Raw genomic sequence first — 22,159 nt, forward strand, 5'->3', positions numbered from 1 at the left:
AACGGTTAGAAAGACCCCCAGTCCTTTGGAGGTGGAATGAGATTATTCACTTCCTTTGAAGCCTTGATTAAGCCCAATCAATCTTCTTGAGAGGACCAACTTACAATCCCTACTAGCATCCTAGAGAATCTATACACTCAAAGAACAAAGTGATTCTAAGAAAAAGTGTTTAATCTTGAAGAATGTATGAACAATGAGTTTTTGAGACTTAGAGAGAATAAATGCAAATGATTCAATGATTTGGAGTTATGGGAAAGGTGTGTATATATAGTAAAGGGTGAAAACACTCAAATTTCGCACAAAAATAACAGAGTGAATCGATTCACTAAATGCTTGAATTGATTTAGACAGCAAAGAACAAACCAGAGAAGCATGAAGGATGAAATGATTCAATGCATATTTGAATCGATTCAAGTGAACCCAGGATGAAAATTGATACGACTCAAATATCTTAAGAAACGATTCAAGTGCAAGTCAGAGAGTTTTGTGAGACGATTCAATCAAAAAAGAGACGATTCATTCATGAATCGATTCAATGAAGATGTGAATCGATTCACCTGAAGTCAGAGACTTTAGTGAATTGATTCAAACTATATTTGAGCCGATTCAACATGATAAACATTTGAACTTTGACACTTTTTCAAAAGACACAAAATAAAATAGTGTAGTCTTCAATCTCCCCCTTTTTGATGATGTCAAATAATTGATGATGGCTCCCCCTGTCATATAGCACACAAGAAAAGAAACGCGAAAAAGACGAATAGAAGTAACAAGGAACATCATGCATTTACTCCCCTTTTGACAACGTCAAAAAGGGTTGGAATTTTGATGAGTCATTATTTAGTCTATTTTTATATATTATTTAGTTTCGTTTTATTTAGATTTAGTTTTATTTTATTTTAATATTATTTCCTTTTTGAATCTTTTTACTTCAATTGCATATTTTTATATTTCAGGAATGAATATTGGATGGAAGGAGTCTTGGAGCAAAAGAAAGGAGTCTGGAGCTGATTTGGAGCAAAAATACGAAAGATTCGGGAACAAAATATAAGTCCCCCAAGTCAGAAGCTTGGCACGGCCCGTGCCAACATGTGGCACGACCCGTGCCAACATGTGGCACGACCGTGCCGCCTCTCAGAAGTGCATTTTGCTGCTTTTGCTTAGGCCCCAAGTTACTCTGTTGTAGTTTTACCGAAAAGCTCTTGTAATTGCTTAGATTTTAAGTCGAATGTAAGCTATAAATAGAGTAGCTCTCCATCAAAAATATTCATCTTTTGTTCTTGGAATAAAAGTTCATCTTTACTTTTATGTTTCTTCTTCTTCTTCCTCTTCTCTTCCATGTCTACAATGAACGTTAGTGAGTAGGCACTTCTTTGTCTTGGGATTGTTGGATAAGCCTAATGATGTAATCCGAATCAAACCAAGCCTTAAACCTTAATTTTATGTAACCCTAATTTCTAATCTAAATTCACCGCTTTAACATGAATTAACCATTATCAAACTGTGGAAGAGAACACGGAGGTTTTGATAATTGTTAATTCATCATCTCAAATATCAATTCATAAAGCGAACGCGGAGCTTTGATATTCGAACAAGTGAATTTAGACAAGGATTGCGAAACATGAGAATAGTCTAGCAAACCTTGAGACATATAAAGTTTCGATCTTCAAGGGTTCCAAAGGCAATCACCCATGAGAATAGGTGTGGTTGTTGGAGGAATACACTCACTGACTTCGAGAGAAGCTTTGATACGCTAAAGAGAAACTTGTCTTTAGAAATTAGGACTAACATAAGGTTATAAGTTTGAGGGTTGTTTGTGAAGGATTCGTCGTTACGATGAACCAATAATCCCAAGGCTCTTTTCTTTTATTATTTTTATTTTCTTTTAATTAAACAAAAATATAACTTTCTACCTTTTAAAACTTTCATTCTAATCATTCTTAAAAGTTAATTGAATTCATAACTCCCTGTCGGAACGATATCTTTTTATTACTACATCGGTAAACTGTGCACTTACGGATTTACTCATCAAGTTTTTGGCGCCGTTGCCGGGGAGTTATTGCAATTTGATTAATTTTTTTTAACGGTTAGACTGAAGGAAAAAAAATTCTTTTTCTTTATTTTATTTTATTTTATTTTATTTTTATTTTTTTCTTTTTATATTTCTTTCTTTTTACCGGTAACTTCTTGGAAACACAAAATAATAACGATATGGCCGAGGAGCGCACTCTCAAAGAATATGCAATCACATCTTCATATGAGCCATACGATGTTATTGTGTACCCAACAGTTGGTAAAATTTTTGAAATAAAACTTGCACTTATTCACTTAGTGCAGCAAAATCAATTTTTCGGATCACCCACTGAGGATACGAATTTTCATATTTCAACCTTTTTAAGACTCAATGGAACCTTGAATGCAAACCAAGAGGCCGTAAGGCTGCACCTCTTTCCTTTCTCCTTAGGGGATAGAGCTAGTGCTTGGTTTCATTCATTGGAAATTGGTTCTATTACTTCATGGCAATAAATGAGGCAGGCTTTTCTTTCCCGATTCTTTCCCTATTCTAAAACTATTCAATTAAGGAATCGAATCACACAATTCACTCAAAAAGATGGAGAATCTCTTTACGATGCTTGGGAGCGTTTCAAAGAAATGCTTAGACTTTGTCCCCATCATGGTTTATAGAAGTGGCTTATTATTCACACTTTTTATAATGGTCTTTTGTATACCTCAAAAATTTATGTTGATGCAGCTGCAGGTGGAGCTTTAATGAACAAGAATTACACAGAAGCATATGCCTTCATTGAAGACATGGCTCAAAATCATTACATGTGGATCGACGAGAGAGCCATCACTAATTCGTCACCCTCCAAAAAGGAGGCAGGTATGTATGAAGTCTCTAACTATGATCACCTTGCTGCTAAGATTGATGCATTAACCCAAAAATTTGAAAAAATAAATGTTAGTGCCATCTCTTCTTCTTCTTCTGCATCTCATTCTTGTGAAATCTATGGTATATCTGGCCATATTGGTGTTGATTGCCAACTAGGTAATGCTATTAATGGTGTTGAGCAAATGAACTATGCTCAGTACAACCAAGGGATGAGGCAAAACCAAAACTTTTATAAAAATCCTCAAAATCCCTATGGACAAGTAGCACCACCTGGCTACGCAATCAATCAGAGAGTCGCTCAGAAATCAAATTTGGAAATTTTAATAGAGAATACTATTGCAAATCAATCTAAACAGATTCAAGAACTCAAAAACCAAACCAGATTTCTGATTGATTCTCTTTCCAAACTCAATACCAAAATTGATTCTATTGCTACTCATTCTAAAATGCTTGAAACCCAAATCTCCCAAGTGGCCCAACAAGTGTCCACCCTTTCCCAACCATTTGGAGTCCTTCTAGGCCAAACCAAAACCAACTCCAAAGACCATATAAGTGCTATTACTCTCAGGGATGGTAAACATTTAGAGGACACTGTTGTGAAAGTTAAGAACAATAAAGGACAGATAGGGAGTGATGAGCCTCAAGGTGAGAAAGCCATAGGAGAGAATGATAAATCATTTGTTCCACCATCTCATGAGCCTGAAATTCCATTAACACAAGGGTTTGATGAGTCCAAGTTAGATGAGCAGTTTATGAACTTTATTGAAATACTCCCAAACAAACTGCCACCTCAACTTAAGAATCTAGGAAGCTTTTCCCTACCTTGTGTCATATGATCTGAAACTATACAAAAAGCCATGTGTGATTTGGGAGAGAATGTTAGTTTGATGCCATTGTCCCTTTCCGAAAGATTGGGTATAGGATAGATAAACCATTTTCTAACCGTCAAGCTAATGACTCTAAATGAGCGCTTCGTGGGAGGCAACCCATGATTTTTATTGCTTTTTTGTTTTGTGTTATTTTAATTTGTTTTGTAGGTATTTGTCCAAATATGATGCGAAAAAGTGAAAGAAATTTGAAGACATTGACCAGACACCAAACCCAAAAAAAAAAAAATCTCGCAAAAAAAAAGAAAAAAATTTCCACTTTTTCCAGAAGCTTGGCACGGCCCGTGCCGGTGGTGGCACGGCCGTGCCAACTTTTCAACCAAAAAAAAAATCATTTTTTTATTTTTTTCTTCCCTTATTTAAACAAAATAACTTCTTTCATCCTTCCTCCATAACTCTCTTCAAACTTCACCAAACCACAATTTCTTCACCAATCTTCATCAATAAACTCAAAAACCTTACTTAAACCCCAACCCCATCACAAAACCTAACCTTAACCCAAACCAAAACAAAGTCAATTAGGTCAATGGCATCAAGGAGGAAAAGTAAGGAGATTGAAGGCTCCGGAAGTGGTGCAAGCAAGAAGCAATCAACAGCCCGCAATCATAGGATCAAATTCAAGGATCCCGAGCAAAGGAATGGGTATAAATCTCTAATCTCTAGAACTATCTCTACTTGCAGGTACCTTGATGTTAATGCTATGGATAGCTAGGAATAGAGGATAATGTGATTAGGCTGTTGAATAACACAACCCTGTGCTTAGGTACCTTCAAAGGGTTATGACACCATATAAAGAAGGAAAGAGGTAGGGAATGATGAGGACTGTTGAGCTGTTTATATTGTGGGCTATGCTTTATAACCACCTTGTTAACATTTGCTATTATTTGCTTAATTATCTTGTTTCAATTGCTAAAAAGAAACCAGATCATAAGGGTGATATAATGGTAGGTTGAATCATCACTTTTATTGCTAGGAAGTTTGGGGTGAGTGTGAATCAAGGGATCAAGAGGATAGAGGGGAACTATTATCTAGACTTATATACTACTTTGTCCTTCCTTAGAACCCATGGCCCTACTCACAATTACCAATATGAATGAAGAATTATTAGAGCTAATTGTTTGATCATTCTACCTAATTCGGACATAACTAATCCGGAAGTGGTGGAAAATTTGTTTTATGTTGGTACTAACCCACAGGTACAAGATGATGGTGATGATGGTGGTAATGACGAGGAGGTAGGTGCAAACTTGCACCATGAACAAGAAACTGGTGGAATCTATAATGATAAACGGTGGGCATGAATGCAAACCAAGGTTAAAAGAATAAACACCGAGAAGCAAAGACAAGGTGTTGAAAGGAACGATGTCCAAAGGAGCAATTGAATAAATGAAGAAAACAATCACATATTCCGAAACATACAACACCTTCACCTCCAAAATCCACCTTATGGACCTCAATAAAATTGTGAGCTTTCCTCTTCCCTTATCTCTTCTCTCTTTCTTCTTCTTCTTCTACTTCTTCTTTTATTTTTGAATCATTGAGGACAATGCTTCTCCTAAGTGTGGGGGGAGCCTAATAAAGTGTCTAGAGTCGTAGTGTTCCAAACTCCCTTGAACTTTATTCTTTTGTTTTGTTTTTATTGCGAAAGGCATGATTAAGTAGCTTGTTTTTATTGAAAATTATGGCATAAAATTTTTTGTTGTCTCTTTTTAAAAGGTTGTTTCTTGTACATGAAAGTGATTTTTTGCGTTTTTAGTGTTCTTGCTATACCCACATCATGTTTTATTGTGAAAATTCTCCAATGAGAAAAGCACTCAGTTGCAATCTTTGAGTAAGTGTATGAATAGGTATTTTAAGGAGCATGTTCTATCTTTAATGGTAACTTGGACCCTTAAAAGTCTTTAGAGTAAAAGTAGTATAAGTTTGTGTGGGAAATAATTAATGTGCTTTATTGCTATAAATTGTTAAACTAAAATGGGGCGGGAGAATGGCACCAACATGTGGAGAAAAGGACACTCCGTCTCTAACTTCCTAATTATGGTGGTGACTCCCTAATTGAACTTAAATTCCAAATCCCTCAAATGATGAAATAAATTCATCAAAGCTAGGGGGAAAGGACACCCTCTCCAAAAAGACTTCCTACGCGAAGATGATAAAATTTTTGCAGCACTACTTAGGGGGATCATGGAATCTAGGGGGAAAGGACACTCCCTCCAAAAAGACTTCCTATGAAGAAATGATAACCCCTAAGCAATCTGCAGCCCCTTGTGCTTAAATTGTTAATCTAATTTAATTTTAACTGAATTCTCATCTCTCTTATATGAAATGAAGAAAGGACTTTCCTCGGTTACTTTAGTATTAGGGATAGAACATGTTCCTTATAATATCTGTCTTATACAGGAGCAAGAAAAGGGTTGGACTGCACACACACTCACTTGAGACTTGTTGTTGGGTTGAATAGGTTCACAAGGAATACTTGAAGTTGTGATTAGTGTACATTGAAATAAAACCTTAAGAGAGACTTGAGTTTTCAATTGTGTTGCCATGTTAAATCTTTTTGTTGCTACTATGTCTATTGCCTTTTGCTTGAGGACAAGCAAAGATTCAAGTGTGAGGGAGTTTGATGAGTCATTATTTAATCTATTTTTATATATTATTTAGTTTCATTTTATTTAGATTTAGTTTTATTTTATTTTAATATTATTTCCTTTTTGAATCTTTTTACTTCAATTGCATATTTTTATATTTCAGGAATGAATATTGGATGGAAGGAGTCTTGGAGCAAAAGAAAAGAGTCTGGAGCTGATTTGGAGCAAAAATACGAAAGATTCGGGAACAAAATATAAGTCCCCCAAGTCAGAAGCTTGGCACGGCCCGTGCCAACATGTGGCACGGCCGTGCCACCTCTCAGAAGTGCCTTTTGCTGCTTTTGCTTAGGCCCTAAGTTACTATGTTTTAGTTTTACCGAAAAGCCCTTGTAATTGCTTAGATTTTAAGTCGAATGTAAGCTATAAATAGAGTAGCTCTCCATCACAAATATTCATCTTTTGTTCTTGGAATAAAAGTTCATCTTTACTTTTATGTTTCTTCTTCTTCTTCCTCTTCTCTTCCATGTCTACAATGAACGTTAGTGAGTAGGCACTTCTTTGTCTTGGGATTGTTGGATAAGTCTAATGATGTAATCCGAATCAAACCAAGCCTTAAACCTTAATTTTATGTAACCCTAATTTCTAATCTAAATTCACCGCTTTAACATGAATTAACCATTATCAAACTGTGGAAGTGAACGCGGAGGGTTTGATAATTGTTAATTCATCATCTCAAATATCAATTCATAAAGCGAAAGCGGAGCTTTGATATTCGAACAAGTGAATTTAGACAAGGATTGCGAAACATGAGAATAGTCTAGCAAACCTTGAGACATATAAAGTTTCGATCTTCAAGGGTTCCAAAGGCAATCACCCATGGGAATAGGTGTGGTTGTTGGAGGAATACACTCACTGACTTCGAGAGAAGCTTTGATACGCTAAAGAGAAACTTATCTTTAGAAATTAGGACTAACGTAAGGTTATAAGTTTAAGGGTTGTTTGTGAAGGATTCGTCGTTACGATGAACCAATAATCCCAAGACTCTTTTCTTTTATTATTTTTATTTTCTTTTAATTAAACAAAAATATAACTTTCTACCTTTTAAAACTTCATTCTAATCATTGTTAAAAGTTAATTGAATTCATAACTCCCAGTCGGAACGATATCTTTTTATTACTACATCGGTAAACCGTGCACTTGCGGATTTACTCATCAAATTTCAACACAAGCGGAACAACAAAACAAAAGGAACAACACAAGTGACAATCACAATTGAACACTAGTGAAACATGCAAAATGAAAGCACAAAGAAGAAAATATGCACATGTGAAGGATAAATTACAAAGAACCTTTTACTTATTTAAGGCAAGAGGTATCCAAGATACCTAGTTCCCTACGAATCTTGAGAAAAGGCTCGGATGGTAGTGGTTTTGTAAAAATATAAGCAAGCTGATCTTTGGTGTCAACATATTCAAAAGTTACCTCCTTCTTTTCAACATGATCCCTAAGAAAGTGATGCCGAATCTCAATATGCTTAGTCTTTGAATGCAAAACTGGGTTTATCGAGAAATTTATGGCACCAGTGTTATCACATTTGATTGGAACACAACCTAGTTTTAAATCATAGTCTAGGAGTTGTTGTTTGATCCATAAAATTTGAGAGCAACAACTCCGGGCTGCCACATATTCAGCCTCAGCGGTAGAAAGAGCAACGCTATGTGGCTTTTTGCTATGCCACGAGATCAAACAATTTCCAAACAAATGACATGTACCACTAGTGCTCTTTCAATCCGATTTGCAACCAACAAAGTCGGAGTCCAAAAAACCAACTAGACAAGAAGGCTTGATATCTAGCACACATACAAACACTAAACATGATATCGGGCCTACTTGCGGTGAAATAAAGCAAAGATCTGATCATACCTCGGTATCTCTTACCATCAACCTCAATGTCAGATTCATCTTTATCAATGGATAACATGGATGCCATAGGACTTGAAATTGATTTGCAATCTTGCATATCAAACTTTTTTTAGAAGTTCTAGTGCATATTTTGATTGACTTAAGAAGATGTTGTCACAAGTTTTCTTTATTTGAAGACCAAGGGAAAAGGTGAGCTCTCCCGTAACAGACATCTCAAATTCACCCTGCATCAACTTAGAGAACTCTTGACACATAGTGTCATTAGTAGAACCAAAACTGATATCATTGACATAGACTTGAACTAGTGGAATATCTTTACCTTTATGTTTACTAAACAAGGTGTTATCTACGTTTCCACGGGAGAACCCTTTTTCTAACAAAAACTTGCTCAAACGTTCATACCAAGCTCTAGGAGCTTGTTTGAGTTCGTATAGAGCTCTTTTCAATTTATAAACATGATCCGGATAGTTAATATCCTCAAACCCGGGTGGTTGGGAAATGTAGACCTAACATCCATTTGAAATAATTTGAAAACAAGACAAGATGCGAATGCTAAAAGAAGTCATATAGCTTCGAGTTGGGCTACGGGAGCATAAGTTTCCTCATAGTCAATCCCTTCCTCTTGGTTATACACCTTAGCAACTAATCTTGCTTTGTTTCTTGTGATAATCCCATTTTCGTCCAACTTGTTTCTAAAAATTTGGTCCCAATAATTGACTTTCCTTTTGGGCAAGGGACAAGGTCCCAAACCACATTTCTTTTAAATTGATTTAGCTCATCTTGCATAGGAAGTATCCAAGATTCGTCAACTATTGATTCCTTAATGGTTTTAGGTTCAATTTGAGAGACAAAAGCGGTAAAACCACAAAAGTTACTTACTTGAGACCTTGTACTTACACCCTTACGAATATCACCAAGAACATTATTCAAGGGATGATCTCTCGTGGTGATCCAATCATGAGGATACAATGGTGAGGTTTCTTGTATTTCGTCCTCTTGTAAATCTCCCTCAAATTCCTTGTCCTTGTTGTCCTCATTTTTTGGAGGAGCTTCTTGTTGGACACCATCCTTGACAATCTCCTCGGTATCTATTCCTGCAATATCAAAGCCAAAAGTACCTTTCCCAGCCTCTTTGGGAGGTGTCTCATCAAAAGCAACATGAATGGACTCTTCAACCGTGAGAGTCCGTTTATTAAAAACTCTATATGCCTTGCTATTAGATGAGTATCATAAGAAAATACCGTCATCCGCCTTTGCATCAAACTTGCCAAGTTTGTCTTTTTCATTGTTTAAAACAAAACATTGACAACCAAAAACTCTTAAGTGTGACAAGTTTGGCTTTCGTCCCTTAAATAGTTCATAGGGTGTCTTATCTAGGATCGGTCTAATGATGACCCTATTTAAGACATGGCATGCGATGTTGATAGCATCCTCCCAAAAATACTTAGGGAGTTTCATTTCATTTATCATGGTCCTAGCTAATTCCTCCAAAACTATATTTTTCCTTTCAACCACACCATTTTGTTGAGGAGTTCTAGGACATGAGAAATTATGTGAAATGCCAAATTTGTCACAATAGTTTTCAAAGCGATGATTAATAAATTCACCGCCATGATCACTTCTAAGAGAGATAATTTTTGAAGAAAGTTGATTTTGAATTACATTGGAAAATTTAATGAAGGCATCAGAGGTATCATCCTTGCTAGACAAAAATAATGTCCAAGTAAATCTTGAGAAGTCATCAACGATAACAAACCCGTAATAGTTGCCACCAAGACTTCTTGTCCTTGAAGGGCCAAAAAGATCAAGGTGGAAAAGCTCAGGAGATTTTGAAGTAGAAACAACCTTTTTGGGTTTAAAAGACACTCTAATTTGCTTCCCCTTTAAACAAGCATCACATAATCTGTCCTTTTCAAATTTTATTTTAGGTAATCCGACAACTAGATCTTTGGACACAATTTTGTTTATCAAATCAAAGTGGGCATGACTAAGGCGTCTATACCATAACCAAGAATCCTCATTTTTGGCTATGAGACACTTAGCACCACTTGAAGATACATCATCTAAATCAAGAACATATACATTATTAACACGCAATCCCTTAAACATAACATCCTTGTTGTCATTGTGTTCAATTATGCAACATTGGATATTAAAAGTGATTGTGAACCATTGTCGCAAAACTGACTTATGCTAAGGAGGTTATGTTTAAGCCCCTCGACTAACATAACGTATTTTTTGGTGGTTGTGGAGGGATTTCTCATAACACCCTTACTTAAGATCTTACCTTGGTTGTTATCACCATAGGAGACAAACCCTTTTTCTTTCCTTGTCAAGTCAATAAACATTGATGTGTCCCCCGTCATATGCCTTGAGCAACCGCTATCCAAATACCACTTTCTTTTGCAAGGTTGCAAGGCATGCCTACAAGATATTTAGGTAAGATTTAGGTCCCCAACACAAGTTGGGTCCTTGGGATTAGTGGCAAAAGTAGACAATTTGGGTACCCACTTCATAATGCCTTTTGGAACTAGAATTTTCATAACATGGCATTTTGGTGTGGTATGCCCAATTTCTCTACAATAGTTGCACCTTACTTTGTGCTCATGAATTTTGCATTTTCGATTGTCCTTTTTAAATCTTCTTTTAGAGGGTTTTTTAAAGCTTGAAGTTTTTGCAAATCGATTGGAAAAATTCATCGAGACGTTAGTAACTTGTTCTATCTTACTTTTTATAGAGACAATCTCCAATTGTAGTATAGGACAAGCTAAGCAAACATTGATGTCCTCGTTTGGTGTCTTAGGATCATCAATAGTAGGTGACTCTTTAGATGGAGTTGTAAATATTTCTTTCTTTAGAGATGCATGTTCATTTTTGAAGTTTTCAAAAAAATTTCTCATTTGTATAATTTCGGCTTCCATTTTGAGAATAGTTCTCTTTTGGGTTCCAATAGTTTTAAAAGCATTCATGGCATCTCCATGCATTTCTACAAGAACATTTTGCAACTCATCATAGGATGGATTAAGTTTGGATTTTTGATCACTAACTGAAGGGATTTTAAGAGAGGTTTTTCAAAATTTTATAATCCTCTTAGCGGAACAAATCCCATTGAAACGGATCTTGATTAAATCATTAATCACAAATCAAACAGAACACATGCTTAAACACTTTAAGGATTCATGTGTTTACCTCTTGAAGCGCAGAACCTTTGTAGAAGAAATATTTCTGATCACGAGCAAAGCAAAGCAGCGATGCCTCTACTCAGTCCACACGAACAGAACTTCTCCGATGACCGGTGCTAGCCAATTCGAACGGAGATTCAGAGAGAACAAGGTTTAGAGAGCGGCGGCTAGGGTTTCACAACTTTTGTGAATTAGGTTAAGCACTCACAAAAAGTTAGTAATGCTTCAACACAAGGGTTCTATTTATAGAATCACTTGTGTGGTCAGCAAGACAAGCACTTAAGTACACCATACCTTACGGTGCACCATATTTCATTTAAACACACCGTACCTTACGGTGGACTGCGTTTCTCTATTTTTCGTAAATTAAATAGTAAATCATATTTAATTATTTAATTACTAATAAGTCTTACTTATTATTTTATAAATAAGTCTTACTTATTTATTTTATAAATAAGTCTTACTTATTTATTTCTCTCATCTATCTGTCCTTTGTGTGTGACCCTATAGGTTCTCATAACGTTGGCAATAATATTAAATCACATATTTAATATCATAAACAGTGAGCGGTATCTAGCAACACATCACTGCTACCCAAGTGACGAGAATGTCATGTGATCTGACAAAACATTTCTGTGATAATGATCATGTGTATAATTACCCTTTTGCCCTCATGTCTATATTGAACACAAGGCATAAACCATGTCATCCTTGTCTAGTTCAATATTGGGCCCGTAGACATTTCTCCTGTTATGTAGGAGGGGCAAATTCCATCTAGGTCACTCATGTCCCTCAGCATGATTCATGGAGTACCCATCAACCAACTTTATAGTCATCCTGTTACGGACAACGTTTGAATGGTGACAAAGCAGTAGACTCCAACATCTAGGGTACATAGGGTGGAATACACCACTATCACTATGAGAATATCTTATGACACTTTTCATAACTTTTACTATGTAGTATTCTCATAGCGGGTCAATCCAATATAAATATTACTCCTAATATTTATATCTATGTGAAGACTTGATAACTCTTTTATCCAAGATCTGTGAGATGTGATGATCATTCTACCCACATAATAGTCTCTATGCTTTAATGATATCCCACTTCTCAATAAAGCTTGACTACGGATACTTTAAGAATAGTTTCCTTATGTTTAACGGGGTCTCACAATTAAGTTATACTTAATGTTCCATTAAACGGACTAACTATTCTAGGGACTTTATTATTTTGAAACAGAACAAAATCAATAAAGAAATGTCTTATTATTATATATTCACAATATATACTTATATCAATATCATGATACAAAGCCAAACCCAATCAACATAGATTGGCTATTAGGGCTTACTCCAACACTAACCTCAATTGATTTCTTTCTTTGTCCCATGAAGCATAGTTGAGAAATTTCATCATTTTCGGAGTCGATTTTTGTGGATGATGCTTCATCGTCTTCCCATGCTATGTAAGCGCTCCTTCCTTTTGACTTATCGGATGACCTTGCTCTTCCTTTAGACTTGATCAGCTCGGGGCATTCACTTTTTAGATGAACAACTTTGCCACAACCAAAACAACTTAGGCCATTTTCCTATTTGCTATTCTCTCCTTTTATTTGTGGTCTTTTAGGAACTTTGTCGCTTCGTCTTAGTCCATGCTTTTTGATATAACGATTAAAGCGTTTCACAAAGAGTACCATATTTCTTCTTCATTTGGTGATTCTCCTCCGGAGTCAACTTCACCATTGTTAGATGAACTTGCCTTGGAAGAAGAGGCTTTGAACACAACCAGTTTCTTTTCTTTCAACTTGCTCTCATCTTCACTTGACTTGAAGCGATTGATTTCATACTCATTTTCCTTTAGTTTTCCAAAGAATGTGATCATACTAAGAGCATTGAGATTTTGTGATTCCTTGATAGTGGTAACCTTGGGTTGCCATTCCTTTGTCATACATCTCAAAATTTTATTAGTGCAATCTTGGTTTGAAATTGTTTTACCAAGATTTTGTAACTTGTTTACAATATGAGTGAATCTCATTTACATGGAAGAGATGGTTTCACCATCTTCCATATAAAAAAGCTCATATTGTTGCACAAGGGTATTAATATTTGATTGTTTAACTTCATCGGTTCCTTCATGAAGGGTTTCCAATGCATCCCCCATATCTTTGGAGGTCTTACAATGAGATACAAAATGATACTCATTAACCCCAAGAGAGGAGATGAGGATATTCTGTGCCTTCAAATTGTACTGGACCTTCTTTTTGTCATCATCGATCCAATTGGCTTTAAGCTTATTTTGTGCTACACCGTTGGCAACAACTTGCGGTTGAAACAGCCCGTTGGGCACGGCGTCCCACACATCCATATCCACCGATTGGATGTGAATGCTCATGCATTGCTTCCAATAGTCTTAATTTTCTCCATCGAAAATAGGTGCCCTATTGTACGCCCCCTTGGGCTCCTTACTAGCCATATGGATCAACTATTCCGGTAGTTAGCCGTAAGAAGAGACCAAACTCTATGATACCACTTGTTGGTCTATATGGCTAGATAGTCACCAAGCTAGAGGGGGGGGGGGGGGGTGAATAGCTTTTTAAAAGATTTTCTGGAGTTTTGATAAAAACAAGTTTTAACGAAATTGACTATTGGATTCGTGCTCAAACAATCACAATCAATGAATCAAAAAGACAATAATATGGGAATTAAGATTTAATCTTAGAATTGAGAGATTCACGATTCAAATCTTATTATACAATCAAATGTTAATATTCCTTGAACAAAGTACAAAACAATATACAATTTCAAATCAAACCTATATGAACAAAATTACTAAGCTATCAAATTAAAACACAATACATGTGAAATTGAATAATTGAATAGATGTTGCAATCAATTGATCTAAGAAAAGTGTTTAAATCTAATTCAATGAATTAGACAATTTTCAATGAAAACTACTTAGATAAACACTAGCAAATTATCCTAACAATTATTCAATTAATCACATGCAATAGCTAAAATTAAAGAGGATAGGGAAAGAGAGATAACACCGATATTTTTATAGTAGTTCGCTCTTTCTCGTCCTCGCTAGAGCTACGTCTACTCTTCTTGATGAAGTACGCCTTCACCAAGGTTATCCACTAAGTAACAAATGTTGATTACAATGTGTTTACAAGAGTTCCTTGAAATTAACCCTAATTCTTCAACCCTTATGCAAACACTCCCCCAAACTCCTAGTAACCCTTGAATTTGGTGCTTCTTGAATCTTCGGATCCTTGAATACTCGTGCACTCCTTCGAACTCTTCACTCGAGTCTTCAATGCTACGTCCAATAAACGAATCCCCTTCAACTTCAAGAACGGTTAGAAAGACCCCCAAGTCCTTTGGATGTGGAATGAGATTATTCACTTCCTTTAAAGCTTTGATTAAGCCCAATCAATCTTCTTGAGATAACCAACTTACAATCCCTACTAGCACCCTAGAGAATCTATGCACTCAAAGAAAAAACTGATTCTAAGAAGAAGTGTTTAATCTTGAAGAATGTATGAATAATGAGCTTTTGAGACCTAGAGAGAATAGATTCAAATGATTCAATGATTTGGAGTTATGGGAAAGGTGTGTGTATATAGTAAAGGGTGAAAACACTCAGTTTTCACACAAAAATAACATAGTGAATCAATTCACTAAATGCTTGAATCGATTTAGACAACAAAAAACAAACCTGAGAAGCATGAAGGATGAAACAATTCAATACATGTTTGAATCGATTCAAGTGAACCCAAGATGAAGATTGATATGACTCAAATATCTTATGAAACGATTCAAGTGCAAGTCAGAGAGTTTTGTAAGACGATTCAAACAGAAAAGAAATGATTCATTCATGAATCGATTCAATGAAGATGTGAATCGATTCACCTGAAGTCAGAGACTTTAGTGAATCGATTCAGACTGTATTTGAGTCGATTCAACATGATAAACACCGAACTTTGAAACTTTTTCAAAAGACACAAAACAACAAGACTAATGCACATAGATTCCAGGGTGCTTTAACATGCTAGTTATAAGATAAACATCAAAACAATAAACTAAGCTACTAAGCTACGAAACATCATCAAAAATAAATAAACTAAATAGTGTAGTCTTCACAAAGACTAAAACCAAACAAAAAAAAGCGCAGAGACTAAATCCAAAAAATGGTGTAACAGCAGGGATTAATAACACATTCAAGTCTTTTTTATATAATTATTGCAATGCTAACTGACTCGTGCGTAAACGGCGTCTTTTGCTATTTAAAAACAAGGAATCTATAATACTTTAATAAGTTTGTTTTTTAGTGTGCCATGTGGCGTGACATTATTGGGCCACGTGGCACCTCTTTAGTTTTGATTTTCTTTTAACCATAGAGTAACATATGGACCAACAACAAATTTTTTACAAACTGCATTTTTTTTGCTAAGCAGGGAGAAAGTCAGACATCCGGAGACAACACCGACATCCCAACTGGGTTGGCACCCCGGGAAGCCTCCGTCCTATGCCTGCCAAACTCTAAATTCAATAAAAAAAAGGGAAAAAGTATGTACAAAGAAAGAGGGGGGACTAGGCCAAAACCCTCAAAAAAAGAATAGAAACAGAACAAAAGAAATAAAAGATTAATGAACTCTATAATTTGTAGGCCAATTATGTCTTGATAGGTAGACCAATTATGTCTCGATAGAAATCCATAAGCAACTCAGCTGAAAGCGTGTCTATCCAAATAGAACCATAGTTGAAGTCAATCATTTTCTTTGATAACACTTCTTTCTTTGATCCCGAGAGTACTTCCTCAACATTGGCATATCCATCTTCACTTTTTGGCTTCCTCGGACATTCCAAAATAATCATTGGGAAGATGGCGGAGGACCTCCCTTTGCACGGGTCTGATAATGCAGCTTGCCAATGACTTGTTTTTACGAGCTTGCTTCTGCACCTTTGAGAGAACTTGCGTGAAGCCTTCATCAGCCATTCGTTGGTCGTATTCGCGAATTCTGGCCCATAAATCCAAACCATTATGTATGTTTTTACTGATGTGTGCTTCATGCTGAACAGATGGGACTTGAGACGATATATTTACCTCTGCATCATCAGTACTAGTGTTTGCTGCGTGTTGGGTTTGTAGGCTAATTTTAGATGTAACTTGCTCGAAATCATTTCCACCATCAGCCATGCCTATATTCTCATCAGCAGTTATCTCTTCCAACACATGTATTGAAGTGCTAGGCAGCCGGTCTGTACGTATTTTAGTAACTTCTGTTGTACCTTGTAATGCTGCCCCTTCTGTGGCTTCAAGGGTAATTTGGAGAGGAATACTTGTATCTTCGTGCTGACTTGTATCTATTTCCTACTCCAATGTTGTGGTTTCTAATTGTATGTCCATAGTGGCGATTTCCTCTTCTCTGTCACATGTTGCGGTTTCTGTCTGGTCCAATGTTGCTTTTCCTGCTTCCTTGTGCAATGTTTCTGTTTTTGTTTCTTTTTCGAATGTCGGGTTGTCAATGATCTGAACAGGAACAGTAACCTCCAAAGTCTTTTGAGGAATTTCCTCCGCTACATCATCATGACTATTTGTTCCAAAGGCAGCAGATGAACCAATACTTGACGGGTTGTCTTGGATTGGGACCCAATTTGCCTTCGTAACGGGGACTAGTTTCTTCCCTTGTGCAATCTTCTCCTTAGTTGCGTTTGTTTCCTTACGAGGGTACAACCTTTGACAATCAGTCACATCGTGCCCTATGGCTTGACAATGAGTGCAAAAATCCGGTAACCATTCATATGCTACTTCCAACGTAAAAGCAAACCCTTCCCTCTCAACAAATATTTCGTGAAAGAGCTTGCGAGATAAATCCATGTCCACCAAAATGCAAGCTTAGTGACCAAACAAACGTTTGGTCGTTGCATTGTCGATTAAGAGAGGAGTGCCCACCGCACTTGCAATCTCACGAAGCGTCCGCTCCATCCAATACTCTTGAGGTAGTTCAAGAAGACGAATCCACACTTGTCCATGTGTGTTGCGGTGAGTGTGCATGTTAAAGTCCTTCGACCACTCAAAGAGCCTAAGAAGACCCGGTTTCAAGTTCATTGTTCCCGCAGCCCAAACCGTGTGCATATCAGTTTCATTAGAGAAAAAGAATTCATAGAATATAATCCCCTTCCTAGAGAGAGCATACGCCATGCCCCTCCGATCTTCCAAAGCTTCTGTAATTTTGACTCAATGTCCTTTGTAGTATAAGATTTGTCTCCCTTGTTCAAAACAAGTCGTTCCCTCAAATTAGTCTTGCAAAAATTCCTTCCACATTCATAAAAGTCTTGCATGATCTTAATACCAAATGTTTCACCCCGAATATAAGGTACGGGCAAATTGTCATTCGATACCGCCTTATTCGTGCTTGTCAGTGCCTGTGCAAATGAGACCGGCGAAGGAATCCTACTCACCGGTTTGGGAGGGGGAAGAACCGTTGTTGTGGATGAAGCATGATTCACAACAATCTTCTCCAGTGGTGCGGCCAGCTCGGCCTGCCAATCAAAGGCCATGGCCAAGCTGCGGTAAATTCACGGAATGAAGAAATCAGAAACAGGCTTGCAAAATGCTTTCAGACCGCAAAATCCCTTTTGCAAAATCCTTTATGGCTAATTACCAATTATCCAACGTGAATTAGCAATAGCATGAATTAGCAAACCAATGATTATGTTGCAAAGAATCAATCACGTAAAGTAAGATTGAATAAAAATAAATAGAAATAAAGCCAAACCAGCCACCGAAAGCAATCAACCGAATTGGACAGAAGCTGGTCGATGGGATTCAAATTTGGTGATCAGCGCTCATGATAGGGGAAACCCTAGCAGCCATGATAGTCGAGAAATAATCTCTCAAAGCACTAAATATATTCATTTCATTCAAAAACTGCATAGACTTACAACAAACAAAAAAAAAGTGCAAGGATCAATATCAAAATATGGTAAAAGAGCATGGACTAATCACACATTTATGCCTAGATTTTATACTCAAACTCGTGCTCTAACATATCAAATAATTTAATAATTAACATTTTAATTTTTTTTATTTTTACTCATCTACAAACCTATTCGTCTCCCGTTTTAAAATAATTCTGTTTTTATCATTCCAGTAGATTTTTGTACTTAATTTTTTTTTTTTTTTGAATTTTAAATGATTTTCTTGTATTAAATGAGTGTTGGTCACTCCACGTCATCAACTTGCATCCCGCATCATTTAAAATATATTAAATTATCAATTTTAAGTAGGCTTAATTGCACTTTTGGCCCCCTATCTTTTCAAAACTTGCGGTTACAACCCCTAACTAATTTAAATACAAAACAGCCCCCTAAGTATTGAATCTTTGGCAGTTTTGGCCCCCGAAGGCCAAAAAAAATAAAAAAAATGACACGCGTCACCTCATTTAAGGTGCCACGTCAGCGTTGGGGGCCAAAACTGCCAAAGATTCAATACTTAGGAGGCTGTTTTGTATTTAAATTAGTTAGGGGGCTGTAACGGCAAGTTTTGGAAAGATAGGGGGCCAAAAGTGCAATTAAGCCTTTTAAGTATAATAAATGAGAAGGGATCCATTGACTCCAAGAGTAACTCTTTAGAGTTACTCCAAATTTTGATCCATGGTTTTTATAACAATTAAAGGCTATGATTAATTAGTAATAATCCCTACCGTAATAATTGTATGCTTCTCCCTAAACAACCACTAATGCAGTAACGTTGCACCTTAACAATCTCCAACAAATTAATTTTAGCAGAAAATGCATTATACCTTCAAATAATAATAATATAATAATCAATTACAATTTGGTAGATGCCATCAAATAATTGGCTTACAGGCATTTAGCAAGAAATTCTATAAACCCGCTAGGCTATTACAATGGAAGGTTAATATTGAATCCTATCATCGACAACTACAAGAGAAGCTTTCAATTGCAATGGATTATTTAACCTAAAAAGTGTTACAGATAAGATTAATCTCACATTAAGGCTTTGATAGGTTTCTGGGTATAGATTAGTATTTTATTTTGATTAAAGGTATAAATTGATAATTTGATGGTATGAGGTCTCACGAGTGGTAACAGATTATGAGGAATTTCTTCAAAAAACAGATTATGAGGAATTTAAAAAAAAAAAAATTTGTGAAGGAAGAAGGAGTATACAAATCTTAAAATAGGAATCGTTACTAATTAATCACAGCCTTTAATTGTTATTAAAACCAAGGGTCAAGATTTGGAGTAACTCTAAAGAGTTAGTTACTCTTGGAGTCAATGGCCCCACTCATAATAAATATATGATGTAAGTTTATTTTGCTTCTTATACACTCCTTGTGCTAGGGAGCAAAACTATTTCTTAGTTAATATCTCATTTTGGCTTGTTAAAAAAAATATATATGATGGAACGTGATTGTAAAATGTGAAACTAATCTTGCAAATGAGTAAAAATATCATGTAGTCTACAATTAAGTAAACATTTTATCATCTAAGGAAATTAAGTAAACTTACATGATATCATCAATAATATATATATAAAGTAAGGTTTTTTAGGCCACATGTCACTTCCACGTTTATTCGCATTTTTTTTATTATTTTACTATTTATTAAAACCAATATTTAATTTGTCATAAATATCTCAACAAACTTTTCTATTAAATATTTTACTTAACTTTTTTATTGAATTTCTAATATTTTATATAACAGAAATATCTCAACAAATTACATACGATACCCTTCAGCTATAAATCATCAAATCAATCAATCAATCAATAGTATCAATCAATCAATCAATCAATCAATCAATCAATATCAATCAATAATATATATATAAAGTAAGGTTTTTTATGCCACATGTCACTTCCACGTTTATTCGCAATATTTTTATTATTTTACTATTTTTTAAAACCAATATTTAATTTGACATAAATATCTCAACAAACTTTTGATCTTATCTATTAAATATTTTACTTAATTTTTTCATTGAATTCCTAATATTTTATGTAACATAAATATCTCAACAAATTGCATACGACAACCTTCATTCATATCCATTAAATATTTCATTTTTGTTAGGAAAAAGAAACTTTTTTTTTTGGGTACAATAGGAAAAGAAGCTTTAATTAGTTACAATGTAATCTTTCAATACCATATTATTCAATTAGTTTTTCTTTAACCAAAAAAAGACTTCGGTTAGTTATTATATTATCTTTTAACAACATATTTTAATAAAAAATGTTAAGTATAAATAAAGGAGTTTTTAATTAAAAAAATAAAATTAAAGGAATTTTTGTTAATCACATATTTTGAGCATAATCCGAAACACAAACCATCTTTTGATCTAACCTTTTTTCTTCTTTAGGTTTGGCAAACACCTATTCTTTTGTTATTTCTTTTACTTAAATTTTGATTTTTATATTATATATATCAACCACATTCTAATGCTACTTTTTAATATAATATGTTTTTGTCTTTTTGTTATTTTAATTTTTGAAGACAACTTTTCAAACAACATCTTAAATATTTCTAATGATGTTTACACACATACTTACAATACCTTCATTCAATTTTGATTCCTAACTAACCAATAAATTTCATCACTCTGATTTTTATTTTTATTTTCTAAAAATTATGGCTACAAAATTTGACCTCATTGATATCATAACCATCTATAATAAATACAAAGTATTCAGATTCAAGATTAGGATCGTTTGAATATAGAGAATGTCAAACTTCAAAGATCGAGACCTAATTGATTTATTCGATATGGTTTTCATGGATAAAAAAGTATGCATTAGTTCTTTTTCTTTGTTAACTTTTACAAACTAACATGATTTTACATTATTTAAAATTATTTTATATGATAATTAAGCTTTACAATTTTAATTTATTTTGTTTTATTATTGTTTTTAGAACATTTGTATGTATAGTTATTCACAATTTTTGTTGACTTTTGTTGTTTCTAATATTCTAAGGGAGCAAACTTCAATGCATTGTGTGGAGTGACAAAATGTTAAAATATCAATTTATGTTGGTTGAGAAAATGTGTTATGAGATAACCAATATCTCAGTTTCTAAGAATAACCGTAAGTTTAATCCAACTTGCCATAACTATAGACTATTTTTTTTAAGGATATGACTATAGACTATTTTTTTTATGGAGTCAATTTTTTTTTTTTATATCTATTGCTTGTTTATTTGTTATAGTTTTTTTTTATTGCATTGGATATCAACTTCACCTTTCATATTTTTTATAAGATATTATTGGAGTATTAACCGCAAAGGAAGAACTTACATAATACAAAAGTGGTTTCCAACCAACCAATTATATGCAGAGGAGGGGAGAAACTCACGTGCACACTATCGGAAGAATATGCAAATCAACGTTATTGGCTTTATGTCTGAAAATCCAGATGTACCCATTATGTTGATATTGCAATTGTTGGCTAAGTTTAAATTGTATAGAGGTATTTTTCTTAAGAAATTCTTACGTGTTTCAAATTAAAGTTTACTTTGTATATTAAAAATTGTTTGCAAATGTTTATTTTTTTTTTTATATTTTGGACTTTTAGAAGAAAAAAAAATGGGAGTATCAAACACACCCTATAATAATTCAAAACTAATAATTAACGACATTGTTTCAGAAGTTCAATAA

The 22,159-nt window shown here is 34.9% G+C and overlaps 2 protein-coding genes and 1 non-coding gene across 3 annotated transcripts; all 3 read right to left on the reverse strand.

The window, feature by feature from the left end:
• Nucleotides 1–2,574: 2,574 nt before the first annotated feature.
• On the reverse strand, nucleotides 2,575–2,681 carry LOC146922058 (small nucleolar RNA R71). Its single transcript, XR_015012974.1, has one exon. It is a non-coding gene; the product is annotated as a small nucleolar RNA R71 (small nucleolar RNA).
• Nucleotides 2,682–8,389: 5,708 nt separating this feature from the next.
• LOC146922059 (uncharacterized) lies at nucleotides 8,390–13,423 on the reverse strand. Its single transcript, XM_085711444.1, has 5 exons — nucleotides 13,170–13,423; nucleotides 10,579–10,715; nucleotides 9,736–10,354; nucleotides 9,171–9,504; nucleotides 8,390–8,797 (listed from the first exon to the last, which is right to left on the reverse strand). The coding sequence occupies exons 1-5, from the start codon at nucleotides 13,421–13,423 to the stop codon at nucleotides 8,390–8,392; spliced, it is 1,752 nt and encodes a 583-aa protein (XP_085567570.1).
• Nucleotides 13,424–13,510: 87 nt separating this feature from the next.
• On the reverse strand, nucleotides 13,511–13,840 carry LOC146922060 (uncharacterized). The gene has a single exon (XM_085711446.1). The coding sequence runs from the start codon at nucleotides 13,838–13,840 to the stop codon at nucleotides 13,511–13,513; it is 330 nt and encodes a 109-aa protein (XP_085567572.1).
• Nucleotides 13,841–22,159: the final 8,319 nt, after the last annotated feature.

This window comes from Medicago sativa, chromosome 5, assembly GCF_051527215.1.
Source record: "Medicago sativa cultivar Bolivia chromosome 5, Bolivia_mono, whole genome shotgun sequence".
Classification (NCBI taxonomy): Eukaryota; Viridiplantae; Streptophyta; class Magnoliopsida; order Fabales; family Fabaceae; genus Medicago; species Medicago sativa.